The 16,025-nt window shown below is 41.5% G+C and overlaps 1 protein-coding gene across 2 annotated transcripts in view; it reads left to right on the top strand.

The window, feature by feature from the left end:
• Positions 1–16,025, top strand: part of LOC126398416 (centrosomal protein of 128 kDa) — a 78,870-nt gene that overhangs the window by 37,708 nt on the left and 25,137 nt on the right. For both annotated transcript variants that reach the window (XM_050057735.1, XM_050057734.1), the window contains 3 exons: positions 1,412–1,576; positions 10,216–10,275; positions 13,515–13,707. In XM_050057735.1, the coding sequence (XP_049913692.1) occupies positions 1,412–1,576; positions 10,216–10,275; positions 13,515–13,707 (418 nt within the window). The remainder of the gene's footprint in view (positions 1–1,411; positions 1,577–10,215; positions 10,276–13,514; positions 13,708–16,025) is intronic.

The raw sequence follows: 16,025 nt of genomic DNA on the forward strand, positions 1-16,025 counted from the left end.
ATTACAGCCTGATTCTCTGCCCGAGCCCCCGGTCAGGTTTGGGCAGAGAATTAAAGCTCTAGTTAAAGTGTCAGATGTTCATATTAAATGTGTCCAAAGTTCCAAATAATGAGGTAAACTCATGAAAGCGCAAACCTCAGACTTCAGACCCTTCTGAACTTTGAACTCTGTTTCTAATGTTTGTCTTTTTTTCTAACTGATGTCAGCTTGTGACGGATTTCTTTATATGGTCGTCTGCTCCAGGCACGCTACTGCAAGTGTTTACATTATATACAATGCTACATGTAGCTACATGCTAACGTAAGGGAAGAAGCATTTACTGGTAATTTTTTACAGTAGATGGTGCCACTATTCTCTGTTACAGTCATTCCCCGGCAGAGATGCTGAGATTAAGACCCAGATACCCTAAATAATCAGAGCAGACTGGGCTGTTTCGGGAGGGGCTCTTACAACAGGTGCTAAAATGGAATGGAATGAATACAGATGTTTGAGCAGAAACCGTATGAGGACAATAAAGTGTTTTTTGAGCATTAAAGTATGTAAACATGTTCTCATAGAAACCCAAGATACAAGACTGAATAAAAAAGAATAAGCATGATAGGTCCCCTTTAACAAATTTGCAGATCGTTATCTCCTTTGCTGGCTCAGATATAGCTGAAGCAGGAAACAACAAAAGCATATTCAAACTTAAACCTACAAGGACAGTGCTCTCTGTCACTCCCCCCTTCCTTCCTGGCATTAAGGATATCTGGTGAGGTCACATGATCAGACAAACATAATAATGGTTCGAAAGGTTAAGTGGTGCCAAATCAGCAGTGTTTTTAGAGGGGTTTCATCAATATGTCCTCAGGTGTTTTACAACAGCAGATGAAGTATTGAGCCCTTACTCACTTCTCTGACAGGCCCCTGATAAGTTGTGTGGGGCTCTTTTGGGATCCATGTATTGATTTGAAATCGGGTGAATGGAGTAAAAGGGCTCTTATTAATGTAACATGGGTGGTTTATTATCCCAGAGACAGGGTAATGATCCACGGTCCCTGGGCAGCACTGATCTGTTGGTTCCTGTGCCTCGGACATATCGATCCACTGTGTCCTGGTAGGGATCCTGAAACTATTGACAGTGCAGGTCAGAGGAGGAAACTTAACCAGGTCTGTTTGTTTGAGAGGCTCTCTGATGCACAAGGTCTGTCTGTTTTTCTCTAAGTGTCTTATTGAGTAAACTGTTCCAACTTCAGGAATTAATGTTGTATTAAGAAAGCCAGGATTTCTCTACTCATCTACAGAACATCTGCTGTAATCAGTGTCCTTATACTGTTGTAAGATTCAAATGACCTGAACTGAAAAAACACCAGACAGCGATCGCTAATTTGAATCCATAATACCCAGCTCAGCTCTCTCCCATCCTCCACAGGTCAGGTCAGGTGAGCGGAGACGTGCTTCAGAGTCGGAGCTTGTTAAGCTGGAGGAGAAGGTGTTGCGGATGGAAGCAGAGCAGGAGGCAGTCCTTACCTCCGTGGGCGAGGAACTAGATGCAGCTTGTCGCAGCCTTGCGAAGAACGGTGAAGACAAACTACAGGTATTTTATTTGATTACATTTAATTTAATTCTGTATTGTTTTGTTTTGATTGTTGTGAAAGTCTTCAGAACACACTCACAGATACTGATATGGCATCGGCTTGTTAATGAACATGTTTGCAATCAATTGCCCCATTTACACACCCAGCACACACTGATCAACATGAACCTCCCACTGGAGTCGTCCAGTATTGGTCCAACATTGACTCAACGTTTAGCTCCGATGGTCCACCAGCTTCTGAGAAACAAGACCAGATCAAAACCTAATATTGAGCTGGATCATGAAATGCTTGAGGGCTTTTAATTTGAATCGAGGACTTTTACTTTAAAAAAGGAAGCTGTGGCTCGTACTCAGTCACAGACTTCAAGTTGGGGATGTACATCTCCACGTGACAGGTGGAGGCTGCGCAGCCATCGGCCACCATCAGCGCCAAGTTACCCCAATAACTGATCTCACATTCTGCTGTCCAGCCAAAAATATGTGGGTCTTTTTGTTTGCTACGAGCTATAACCAAGCTACATTTACAGCTCGACTAGGCCGTTTAACTGGACCACTGTCCTTGTCCCAGTATACAAGCACGGGAGGGGAATCCATTTATTGACCCAAGTATGTTCGACTCCTCTACGATAGGTGGAGATATGCCCCCTTTCAGCTTGTTAGTACTGGACCTTTTTCCTGTTGACCTATTACGTCACAAACCAAACAATGGACAAACAAGTTAGCTTCGGTTAGCTAGCAGCTAACTGGTGTCATAGTGGACAACTTTGCAGCTCTGTACATTTCATCTGTACAAAAAGTCACAGCTCTGGAATCTGGATGTAGACTTCTCCATGTTGTTACCGGCTCTTCTTCTGTTACACATTTAATGCTATTGGACTTCCGGGTCAAAGCCCGGGGTGGAAACTGTGGAGCATGCTCAGAGCGCCTCAGCCAGTTTGGGTCTGATTGACTGTAAACATGCAGGAGTCACATTATCTTGGTGTGTTAGTCCGACTGTGAGAAACTCAGTTTAGTACAATTTCAGTTTGACTAACTTGTTTATATGTATTTTAAAAGTCCAGTTTGAGAGAAGTGTCTTGTCAGTTCATGCTGGGCAGGTAGCATGCATTAACTTTGTATGGAAATGTTTGCTGGTGATGGAAATGGCTGCCTGCAGTTGTACAGTATATGAGAAGGTTGGTGAGAGTCAGCTATTCTGTATCTGTGAGGTCCAGAGAATCAAAACAGTGAAGCTGCACTGAGCCGCAGTTTGGTTACAACTCTCAGTGGGTTTGGTACTGTTAGCAGCTCTTTCACATTATGCAGTCATGATTCAATGCTAATATCAATATTTAACTCCATGTCTTTGCCGTAATTAAGCGTATTAGTGGGCAGTCTTTTGAGACAGTGAGATGAAGACATATTAGAGTAAAAACAAAAGAAAACTTCACTACTTTATCTGGTGTTGTGTTTGAGTTCTAACATACAAAGTGTGTAGTTGGAAGTTCATCGCACCCAGCTAGTCTTGGTTTAAGTGTTAAAGTAAAAAATAATCCTTAAGATGATGCTGCAGCTGACAATTATTATTGTTATCAGTTTGACCGCAGCTAATGTTTTTTATTGATCATTTGGTTGATAAAGATCAGAAAAAGTAAAAAATTTCCCATCATAATTCTCTTCATTGATTTAAGAACCGTGAAACACCAAATTTGGGTATTTTTGCTGGAAAACTTACCTTAACAATAAATCAAATATCAGAACAGTTTTTCTGTCCATTTACTAATCTCTGCGGCTCTAGATCACATGCACGCACTCACTCTTCCTTATCAAGGCCTGCGTATTCTGCACATTCTGTATTGAACACTGTGATGACGGCTGTATGGTGGCTTCTACTGACTGAAATATGTTTGTTTTGGTAAAGAAGACGTAAGAAACCAGACAGATGTTGATGAGAGGAAGATAAGTTTATGTATGAGTGTGTTTTCTATGTTTCTGTGTGCACAATCTGGTGAAATTACAGTGCTTTATTTAGATTTATAAGAGCGTGATGCTATTTTGTGGAGCTAAGCCATAAATCATTTCACAGATGTTTCTTTTTCACAAGTGGCTTCATAATGGGACAAAAATACATGTAACACAACGTTCTCTGCTACAGTAGTTATTGCATTCAGCTATGGCAGATATACTTTTTCAAGCAAGGTATGGTTAATTTTCGTCTATGTCCTGTATCTGGAGTCTGCACAACAAAAAAACAAGTGAATGTATAATACAGACATACTAAACAACCTCATGCACCAGAATGTGGTGGATGTTAATTATATACATGAAACAGTTAAGTCTTTCATGCACAGTAAAGTTTCTACAACTAAGCGCTAATGTTTTACACATAATGACTACTGGAAACACTCACTCTCTCCCATACACTAATAAACACTTGGTGCACACACTTGCTCCCCTCCTATATGCTTGGAGGTAGTTTTCCTCTGCTGCACTGAGCTAATGAACCCAGCCAGCTCTTATCTGCTCATATGGATTTCCCAATCTGGTCCAGCAGTGCTGCAGCCAGACATGTGAGCCAACGCCTCGCCTCGTCTGTAATCTGTCATGTTGAAAAGAAGTCCAACTCGCTAGTGATTGGCCTAATGAGGGGGATCATTAACAGTTAAGGGCTGTATTAGGTTCCAGTTACCTCATGATACCCTTTTTCCTTCTCTTTACAGGCACTAAGGCACAAAGTTGAAAGACAGAGTAGCGCTACATTGAAAGTTAAAGGGGACCTGTCATGCTTAGTTTTAGGTTCATACTTGTATTTTGGGTTTCTACTTGAACATGTTTACAGGCTTTAATGCTCAAAAAACACTCTGTTTTCTTCATACTGTCAGTGCTGGAACATCTGTATTCACCCTCGGTCTAAAACGCTCCGTTTTTGCTCCTGTCTTTTTAAGCACTGTGCTGCTTTGCTAGCGTCTTTGATAACCTTAATCTATCGACATGGAAGCTAAGCAATGTACTGTTGTGGACAGGGCCACGGCAAAATGTATTTTAGTCTCCTAAAAAATCAATATCAGTGTAAGCGTATGTTATATTCGAATATTTGCTCTACTTTACCTTACTGATACTAATAAGGCTTTTATTTATAGGCTGCGATAGATCAGCAACTCCAGTGTTCTGCAAAGTAAAATTACTGTTTTTTTGTCAGGTGGCTTTGATATAAGACTTTAATTCCCTGTTGAAGAAGGCTGTCTGATGGCAAGGTAACACAGTGAGAATATAGTGTATACTTAAACTAATATTGATTAATCAATTTAGGCAGAGTTTGCTCAGTGTCCTTTGTTTTTATGTATATGGTGTAAGGTTTTCTACCTCGAGGTTAGGCAATTAATATTGTGATTTTGTCTGTTGTAGTGTTCTTTGTTCTGACACAGAAAATGTTTCGGTATACTCAGAACATTCTCCAGTGTCAGCTGTAACATCTTAATCAATTCACTGTCTATGAAAAACTTCCAGACTGTACACTTGATGACGTCACAAATTTGAGATTCGATTTAGTTCTGCGATATGTGAGTTGAGGTGTTAATGTTTGCTAATATTTTTGGACTGTCTCAGATCATAAGAATAACATGTATGAATTTTTTGAAGATGGGTGTAATTCCCCTTCAGTAACAACTAATTGCTAAGTCGACTTTACAGTAAACCATCAAGCTAATACACTAATTTTCACACAAGTCTAGAAGCTGCACTTCAAGATGTGCTTTTATGCCTTGATGCCGGTGTTTTTAGGTTTTCCGTCTGTCCATAGGTATGTACATACATATAAATGTACATCCCATTCTCGTAACAGCAACATCTCAAGAACACCTTAATTTCTTCAAATTTCTTCAAATTTGGCACTTGGACTCAACAATGAACTGATTAGATTTTGGTGGTCATAGGTTAAAGGCCAAGGTCACTGTAACCTTGTCTGTCTCATTATTGTGAACAATGAGGGAGTTTTTTCAAATTTGGCACAAACGTCCACATGGACGTAAGGATGGACTGACTAGATATTGGTAGCCAGAGGTCACTGTGACCTCCCGAAACATGTCTTTGGCCGTAATTCAGGAAATCATACGCTAATTATGACAAAATATCACACAAATGACCGTGAGGATAAAATGATGAAGTGATGACATTTTATATTCAAAAGGTCAAAGGTCAACTTCACTGTAGCATCATAACGTCACAAACATTTTTCTGGCCATATCTCAGAAACGGAAGGGGAGACATTTGGACAGATACTGAATTGGTGACACTAATCTTGGGTGTCACCTTGAAACAGTGCTGATTGTATAGATCTTTTGTGCTGCTGTGGGAACAGGTGCGTGAAGTATTTGTGTTTTCACAGACATGGATGTAAATTGTAACTGCAACTTGACAGGTTCACGGAGGCATACAACCACAAAGCTGTAATTTTAGATTTTGTCTTAAATGCTTAACCTTGTGGTGTACCTCATCTTGATTACTACATTGTCCCTCTCTGTCTCACTTGTGACTTTCTGTCCACATTGTCTTTTCTTGTGGAGTCAGCTGGCTCAAACAAGTGAACAACATGTAATGGCGAAATTTGAATCCAGCCTGGGACATTTGTCATTTTTTGTTCTTACAGTCTCAATCTTTCCTTCCTCCCGTCACTTTAAAGTGTCCAATGAAGAGAAATGCCACAGTGGTAATCTCTGTAAAAACATCTTACTTTGCCCTTTCCACTTGTTGTTAGTCTTTAACATCTGTGTCGTCTGCTTCCCTCTAAACTTTGCCATCTTTACCATTTTCTCAGCGGGAAGCGAAACAAACAAACTGTAACCAAAGACACACAGTCGCAGATTTACTCGCATTCTGAGAGAGACATACAAACCACACAGTCACACATTTAAATTAGAGGTGGCAGACACTTGGATTCCACGGCGGTGCTGCTGAGAAAATAGTGGCATTTCTTTCACTGCAACCCCACAGACAGCACTTTCAACTCCCAGCCTACTTGTTCAGTTTTTCAACAGTTTCACCTCCTTTTTGTCTGCCACTGCACAGAGCTGCCTTTGATGGTTCGGAAAAGAGTAAAGAGAGCGAGAGGCATAGAGGCATGTTTTATCCTCCCACGCAGTCACACGCTCTGCCATGCGGTTGTACACTCCCTGAGACGGGGACCTCTGCACAGCAGCACTCCACCGCCCCACTTTGAGCTGCCGTGGCAACAACTTGGGAAATTCATTTCGCTTGGATCTGGTTTTGAATGACAGCTTGAAAAAGTTGCTTGACACCTCTGCAGTGACGATGTTGTTTGCCAAAGCACGGGACAGAAAGAGTCCAAAAAAATCCTGCTGGGTGCTTTCCATGTCTGTTGATCATGGGTAAACACCTTGCCACAAGGGTGTACTTGGAAAAAAAAAAGGTTGTACTTTTTGTCGACTTTGTTCACGGCTGTGTGTGAGTTTGTTCATGTGAAGTTGTGTTTGTTATGTCTTCTGGCTTTTTTGTTTTCACCTGTGCAGCAGGTTGGGAGTTGTGGTTGTGCTCTGCCTCTGAGTGTTTGCAGGGTGGCAGGATGTCTGCTAAAAATGGATTTGCACAAAACCCTTCTGGAAAGGTTGGTCATGGTGCAAAGATGCAGTTATTTATTTTTCATATACCATAGGAGAGTGTGACCTCCATCTAACAGGCATATACCTTTAAACAGATGGTCAGTTCACCACTTTGGTCCAGAATGAAGTATCAAATATTAAACATTAAAGTTGGTACAGACATTCATGGTTCCAACATGATGTATTGTTGGAAATTTTGGGGATCACTTTACTGTTCCTCTAGCGCCACCATGAGGTTGACATTTGTAATTCTGACTGAAATGTGTTGCTAACTATTAGATGGTTTGTCATGAAATTTGGTGCACACATTTTGCAATCCCTTGACTTTTATTCCAATACCTGCAAAACAAATCAGCTTCAGTTTAAGGATAAGGGATAAATTAAGGATAAATTAAGCTAAGTTCACATTACACGACTTTCAAAGTCATCAGATTGCTGTGGTGGTCACCCTGCACAGCTTGCTGACTTGAAATTGTGAGTCTTGGAAGTCGTGGTTTGGGCACTAAATGACTGACCGGCGACGGGGTCACACGCTGCAAGAGCTTTCACCAGGAGGAATCTCTGATTAGTATGTCACATGATGGGAGGGTCAGACCACAACCTGGGGTCGGTTAAGGGTGGGAATCACCAGAAGATCCATGATACGATATTATCATGATGCTTAAGTCACAATACAATATTATTGCTATTTTAAATATGTTGCGATATGCTGAGTATTGCGATAAGACATATCACTATTAGGGGTGGGTGATATGGCCCTAAAGTAATATCACAGTATTTCAGAGTATTTTTGCAATTACAATGTTCTTGACAATATGACATATTAGAGCTATCGCACATTCACATAAAAGTAGGTTTTTGTCAAGCCAGGAGCGTCACGTAGGTTTACATTACCAAATATGACAAAATCACTTGACAACACCGACTCCTGTGTGCGCACGGCGAGAGCAGAGGGAGAGACGCTGTGCTGCTGCCAGAGGAGCCGCTGAATGAGTTCCCTCTGAGCGGTAAGTCGCCAAAAGAGTCTGAGAAGTAAAAGTTTCAGGACGCACTACTGAAGCTGCTCCTCTTTTTTGAACCACCGTGGAGTAGCTAATAAATTTGCTTTCAGCCATGCTTGTTGTCGCCCTGGGTAACAGTATGACGTTAATATGTCAACAAGCTGAAATATCGTGAACTACAACCGAATTCTAAACGGAAAACCAGAACACTTCGGGTACCAAAATCTTTGTAAAGAAAACTATGTTGCTGTGCAGTGATTTGGCCTCTGACGGGCCTTCAGATTCACAGATCTCTTACTCAAACTGGATTACCATGAACCTATTTCACGTCTCATTGGTACTTGAAGCAATGCAGCTCCTTGTGTTGTTATAATGCCGGTCTGCTCTCGCTCTGAGTGTCCACTTGGTCTTGTCTAAGCCTTCAGTAAACATAGGAAAAGACAAACCCTCCGTTATTGGCTAAATCAGAGGATTTGGACTGCCACTTTAAGGTGACCTTGTGGTGCAGTGGCTGCATTTCACGCTCTTGTCTTTCTCTGAGTTTCCTGTCTGTATCGTCACTATCTAAAAATGATGACCTGCTACTCCAGTGTTTCTGAAACCTGGTGCAGTGGTTAAAGTCAACCCTAATGGCCCCTGAACAGACAAACCTGATTGGCTACATGAGGTGCCTTTACAATTAGAACAGGCATATCTCATGTTCCACTTTACATACTGGCATACACATGTGTTCATCTCCTCATGTCAGACAGGCGGGTAATGATGCATTCAGGGGATTGTTAACCTTTGGGGAAAAAAAAAAAAAAATCCACATGTGAAGCTGGCTCATCTCAACAGCTGCATCGTGTTGGCAGACGCGTACTCAACTGAGTGCCATCTCGTTATGTGACTGTGTTTATCTGTGTATCTGAGTGTCCTTTTGTCTTAAGAGTGTGTTGTTGTGTGTGCGTGTGTGTGTGTGTATGTGTGTGTCAGCAGTCATTAGGAGTTGGCAGACAGTCAGTTTGTATTGCTGATGCTGACAGGCTTGTCTGGGAAGGATGGAACATACTCCCTGAGCTCATTTTTATGACACACACACAACCTCTGTGTGTAGGCGTGTGTGCATGCACAAGTGTAGTGTCATGTCATAGGCTGTTAAACACACACGCACCGCAATTTAAGTTGGCAGAAGGCCGTTCTTCACAAAAGTTCAGAGTTTGACAAGAGGCTGTTCCTCTGATTTGTATCCTGTTGTTTGTCTCCTCACATTTATAATTACTGTTTCTTTTACATTCTATAAATCCTCGGATGTTTCTTCATATATCTTTGTGTCTGTTTAGACAGTAGGGGTGTAACGGGTCTGAAGCCGAGACCGAAACCGCAGCACAGACGTCCATGGTACTCATGATGCGGTTCTATCTTCTGTGATGCGTTCCCCTTACCCTGCTAACACCACAACCACTGCAGCCCGCTAAGCTTTCATAACGTTCGATGTGGGTTCCTCCAGGATGTTGTGATAGCAGCATTCATTCAAGCTCCAAGCTGGAGCATCTGGAGGAAACCCACGCTGACACAGGGAGAACATTTTTTGCACGACCTTGCAATTTTGTCCAAACACTACAACTTTACCACAAATTTGACAATTAAAACAGGTTAAATCTGATTTAATTGTCGATCTGCACGCAGCATGTTGATTGACTCAGCCCCTTGACTATGTTACATCAAAGGGACGAAAAGGTAGCATGCGATTAATGCAGTTTTTTTTCCTTAATTGCATCATGATCAATGTGTTAACGCTGACAGCTCTATAGTTCAAGTAAATCCACCTCAATGTTCTTGTATGTGCTTTGATAAAACAAAGTATGAACAAGCGAGGAACCGAACTGTGGGTCTAAAGAATCGTTACACCCCTGTTAGACAACTTACTGTACATTCATATAATCCTAAAATCTCTTAGATCTGCACTTCTTACCAGTGTGGGTCTTTTAAGGACAGAATGTTTAGTAATGCATGCTAACACAGGCGGCTCACATTTACATTAATCTCTGTTCTGTTTTAACAGGCGATCTCCCAGAAACCTGGATTAGTGAAAGACCCTCACCGCTGGCTGGCTGAGACAAAGGTATGATTATTACTCGCAGCTGTACTGTCTTCCTCACAGGGGATTTGTCTAAATGCCAATGATATAATCCAGAAAACACAAGATTAAGCATTGGACTGTGTTACCATAATCATCATGCTCAGTCTCAGGCCTACACTGTATAGAAGATTAATGAAAAACAACAGCACAGAATATATGTAATCAATGTGATTTGGTCCGTGCAGACTCAAAATAAAATGTACTCCCCACATATGGTTGTATTTTTGCTTGTTAAAACCAACATTTACCATGGCATAAAGTCTCAGGAAAAGATGATTTATTGTTGAGGAAACCACTTTCCACAGCAGAGCACTGATGTGTGCTGAGAGTCAGCAGTGATCATAATGAAACTGTGAAGTTCAGGGATTTGTGACAGAATGTCTTTCCATAATAATTATGAGGGCAAGGGCAACTGTAAATTGCACTTCTCTTCAGTCATAGTGAACTGTTTCACTGACTCTCATTCTTCTAAAGCAGCTTCATGGTTAACATGATGTTGTGCGTTAGTGAGGCTCTCGTAATTGATGAAATGACGAGATGCAGTTTTTCTTTAATGCGTTGCCTTCTTGCTGTTGTCTTCCTGTCTTTTGCAATAATAGTTGCCACTTGGTCGCCTTCCAAGACGAATCAGTTCCCATTTACGATGCAATGATGTACGGTACAAAAGAAACATGTAATTATGGCGGTGGCGGTGATGAATGACACTTTGCTTAAATGTGTTTGCACAATTCATAGTGTTTATCACCATAACGTATACCTCCTGTCAGATGTGCTTTCAGAGCACTCTGCATTTACAAGAATAAAACACCAGAGAGCAAGAGAGATAATTAGCTCCCTAGTTAGCAGTTTTTATGAAAGTAACATCTTGGTATGATTTACAGGCTTATAGAGCACAGTTAGAAGAGCCATTTAACCAATCACATTGTGTGGCTGTAACAACCCTGTGTATGAAACATTGTCAATATATTTACATTCCCTGTTGCATTGACGGCGTGCTCAGCACTTTGTGACTGGGCTGCTGTATTTTCTCTGGACTTTAATCACACTCAGTTTGGCTGTGCTCTTTTCTGAGCTCGAGTTAAACACTAAAGTTAAAACGACTAAAATATGACGAACTATATTTTGTGTTCAGAGAGAAGTCAAGAGAATTCTGAACTTGCAGCTTGAACTGGAGCAAAAAACCTTTTAAATAGAGGAGGAATAAAGATGGATTTTTTATGAAAGGATTTGGCTTTAAAGGGAAAACAGAATTCCCTCATCCTGTTCTTACATCAGACAGTTTTAGTGACTTAATTATGTTCCTTTGCATTGACTTCATTTTAGGCTTAACTGAAAAATCCAATTGAAGCACACACTGTATGTGTGAGGAAAATACATTTATATCATAAGAAATGGGTCTGGAAATTGTCACGACCAAGCTCACCAGGGAAACAACATAAAACCAGATGGGACTGGTAAAATAAAGTTTTTTATTTAACCAGGAACTTAGATTTTCACAAATACAAAGAGGCAAACTGCAGGGGAAGGAAGGGCCTGTGGGTGCTGTTCAAAATCAAAATAAATAAATTTAACCAAAGGAGGACTCTTGACAATAAAACACACCTACTGCTTTACCTAAAAGATAAAACACAAAACACTAAAATCTCACTACTCTAGCCTACGCGATGAGAACGAAAAACAGTCAAGTTCAGCTCCCAGCACTTCTGAACAAGAACATTTGTAGTGTGTACAGTCTGTGCCAGCAACTCAGCAGACTACCTCTGTTTTTGTTTGTTTTTTTAGGCTGGTGAGTGAAGCAAACCTAGCAGCCACTTACATATTTTACCAGCATTTGGGTTGTGGTTGGTGCCAATTCCAACCCTGGTCAAAAACTATACCATGCCCAGTCTACATGTAGTTGAAGGTTAACTTCTGTATTTTTAGATGGAGTTTGGTGGGTTTGGCAGTAGCGATACCAGGACTGTTTCTAGTAAAAGAGAAAGGATCTTACTCTAAGGGTGCTTTCACACCTGCCCTGTTTGGTTGTGTGGTTCGTTCAGGCAGGTGTGAACACAACAATCGCACTCCGGACTGAGACCTTCTTGAAGAGGTGGTCTCAGTCCGGTTACAAATGAACTCTGGTGCGGTTGGTTTGTGGTGAGAAGGTGTTCCTACCTGGATGTGAACCAACTGCAGTCACATGACACATTGTTTGGGTTAAACATGAGCATGTTACAGTCCTGGAGGATTATTAATGTGCACCTCCTCCTGTACTGCCTTAATATGCACATTCAGCACATCCAATGCATCAAAACATTGTTTTCTAGTTGGAGCCGCGCCTCGTTTTCAAACTGTATGGTTTGACTAAAATGAACAATGACAGCAATATAGTCCACGATGAGCAGCGCTAAAATCAACCTGCGTAGTTGTCCCTCCATTGTGACATTAGAAAGTGTCACATTTATCTTGCAAGTGTACTCTTCTTCAACGTTTGCTTTACTTCCTGGATTTTTCCCACATGGAAATTCTGACCAATCAAGAGCAGCTTTCTCACACAAGGCATTTGATCTGGTCCTCTTGTAAATGCTGCCGTGAGAACACGAACCAACTCTAGGCAATTATACAACTTTGGAACAACATGAGTCCCTGATTCAGACCAAAGGAGACGACTCTAGGTCTGAAAGTACCCTTAAACTCACAACCTGAGCCTGTCAGTGGCAAAAACAAGCACTTTCAGTGGAAGTTTATTGAGGGTGCGAACATGTCCTAAAATAGGGTCCAGGTTGAAAAATACCTGACTTACCCTCAAACAAATGCCTGAAAGTTACTTCAGAAAAACCCTCAACACATCTATTAGGCAACACACAATCAGAGAGACTCAGTGGTGAGCTGTTAAAGAGAAATCCCAGCTGCCACAACTGACAAAAACTGGCCAAGTGTATAATGTCAGTCCCTCAAATTGCATCTCCTGGATTGGTGAGCTGGACTTGGTGCCACTTCAGTCAGACTCTTCAGATAACCATGCAGGTAGTGGAATGGGCAGTGCCCACCTGCAACCAATTTCGCACAGGGGACCACACATCCTACTTCAAAAAGGACACTAAAAGGGTTAGACACATGGGAGGGTGCCATCTCTGATCTTCCCTTCCCAGTGCCCTAACATTTTGATAAAAACCTTTGCTGTAAGAACCAGTGAGCAACCTACTTCACCCCTTTGATTTTGTATTTATTTAACCAACCAGACCAAGATACGCTGGCTGTGTGAGGAGGTGCGGGAATGCAACACAAGAGAACATCGCCTCAGGAAGCAGCAACAACAGACCAGGGATCAGTTGAAGGCCCTCAGGCAGAGTCGGGACTCAGAGCAGGAGGCTCTCCTGCAGCGTCTGGACCAACAGGAGAAGCTGCTGCACTCCGTCAGCACTGAAAAGAGAGGTACACCAACAGTATTTAATTAGAAAGATGCCATCATGTTGATTTCAGTCACACTTTGGAGGCATGTGAACGTTTGAGTTGTGGGTACACGTGTGTGTGGTGTTTTTTAAGGATCAAATTGGCTGCGACATTCAGCAGTTTTAGGATTATCAGAGTCGCTCTTCTTTTTTCATCCAAGAGCCGATGAAATAAATTAATTGAGAAATGAGCTACTTTGGCTCTGAGCTGGTGCCTGCCTCCGTCTACAGTCTACTCTCTGTTGCCAACCTCAGTGTCCAGCCCTGATTGATCTGATTGGTTACACGTCACAAGTAATAGCTTATCAACACTGAAGGCTGCTGTGCCACAAACAGGCCAAGAGACTGAGCTGCTGTGTGCCAAACTTGAAGCAGCAGATATTACTGTTGTTAAACATCACAGTCCTACACAAGCTGCAAAAACACTCTGTGTTTCTGATGGTAACGTCCTGCTGTTAGTCTAATGATAATTACTGGATGATAATTCAGTTGTTTGAGTTTGAGAACTGCAAGTGGAGGCAGCACCTGGAAGTGCAATTAATGTGACGAGATTAGTTCATAAACACAGTCAGTCACTGACAATACAGACCTTTCATACACTAGACATGTAACGCAGACTTCCCGCTGTACATTCAACCCATGATGGATCCATTTATATGAGGCAGTGTCACGTTTGTCATCGTTAAAGTCAGCTAGCCACTAGGCTAATTTATGCAATGTAAAATGCCATAGAGTCATGCTAATAACGTTAGTATGTTGTATTTGTGGGGAAAACATGTTTAGCAAAAGACTATTGTTTTGTCTCTGAACCTTGTGGGTTATAATGGAGCCCAATTTTTACTTTTGTAACACTGATGCTGTAAAGCCATGTTTTATTTATGTTTTAGGTGTGTTAAAGCCTCTGCACACTGAGTCTGTGTTATCCTTACGCACAGAAACCTTGCACACTGATTCTGATGCATTTCATTGTTCTGTTCGTTGTGAAAATTCGCAACACGTGACAAAATGAAAAGACACATTCCCTCCTTTGCCTCTCTGCACTGGAGTTACCTATCTGACTGTCACCACTCCCTCCCTGACTTTCATTTGGCACCACAGCTGCATGAAGAGGCGGAGCTGTCCTCATCCACATCCTCCTCCTCTTCATCATCATCCACCTGAGTATTACTATCTGACCTGCTGAAAGAAGCTGTCTGAGTTTTGAAATGACTCTGCACCCTGTTCCTCTGTCTTGTCACGGCTGTGTCCCGCCGCTACATTTTCTTGATGATTCTTGGTCAGTCGTCTTTAAAGGATCTGACAGATGCAAAATACACAGAAAATCGAACGTGTTGCGAAAATTTTAAAGACAGACGAAAGTTTTGGACTCAGTGTCCAAACGTGATTGACACAAGGTGAAGTTGTATTTATTTTAGACGTGCAACAATTTTGGCCACTGTGCAAAGGCCTTTAGTTGAATCAATGTTGAATCAATAAACTCCACCGGCAAGTAGTGTTTCTGAGATGCACTTGCAGAGAGTATAACACACCAACACCAGGCAAAGCAGGCTGCAGCACATTCAGCGAAGGTGGAAGAACAATGGCTCTTTTTTTGACAAATATTTTCATTACGTTCCAGCCACAATTTTATAAACCTCTATTACTGGATATTTACAGAACTACCTTTTTCATAATTTGAATCACCTTGAACCAAACACAAAAACAGCAGGAGTAACAACTGTACCATTACAATCCAAAAAAAAAAGAAAACAACAAAAGGGGGTTAAATAAATAAATAGACAAACACACATAACCACCAGGCGAAACAGTCAAATTCAATTTACCAGGATATGCTGTAGTCAGCCCTTGTGTTGTTAATCATGTGTAACCAAGTCCAGTCCAGAGGGGTCCACTGTGTCCAAGACGGGTTGTCATATTTTAATAAACTCTCAGTATTGTCATGAAGGGCGTATGTTGATTTTCGAGTGGGTTAATTCTCCATATCTCCTTATACCAATCATCCAGTGCAGGGATGTCCTTAGAGATTCAAAATTTGAGAACAGTCCAAAAGTTCTCTTTTCCAACATGTAATTTAACATTAGGATGCTTAAAGACATTTAAACAATTTTTCTGTTGGAGCTGTGGAGTTTGTCTTATTCTGAAGTTTGACGCAAATGTACGTCTAGCAGTTCCAAATCATCAGTGTACTACTGATTATGAATAGTCGGTATCGGAGTCTACCCTGGAAATCCAGAGTTCTCGTGAGAGCACAATTTGAATTTGCTCAGCGAGTCACTCTGGCAATCAGTAATGATGCTCATT

This window comes from Epinephelus moara, chromosome 12 (genome assembly GCF_006386435.1).
Source record: "Epinephelus moara isolate mb chromosome 12, YSFRI_EMoa_1.0, whole genome shotgun sequence".
NCBI classification, from domain to species: domain Eukaryota; kingdom Metazoa; phylum Chordata; class Actinopteri; order Perciformes; family Serranidae; genus Epinephelus; species Epinephelus moara.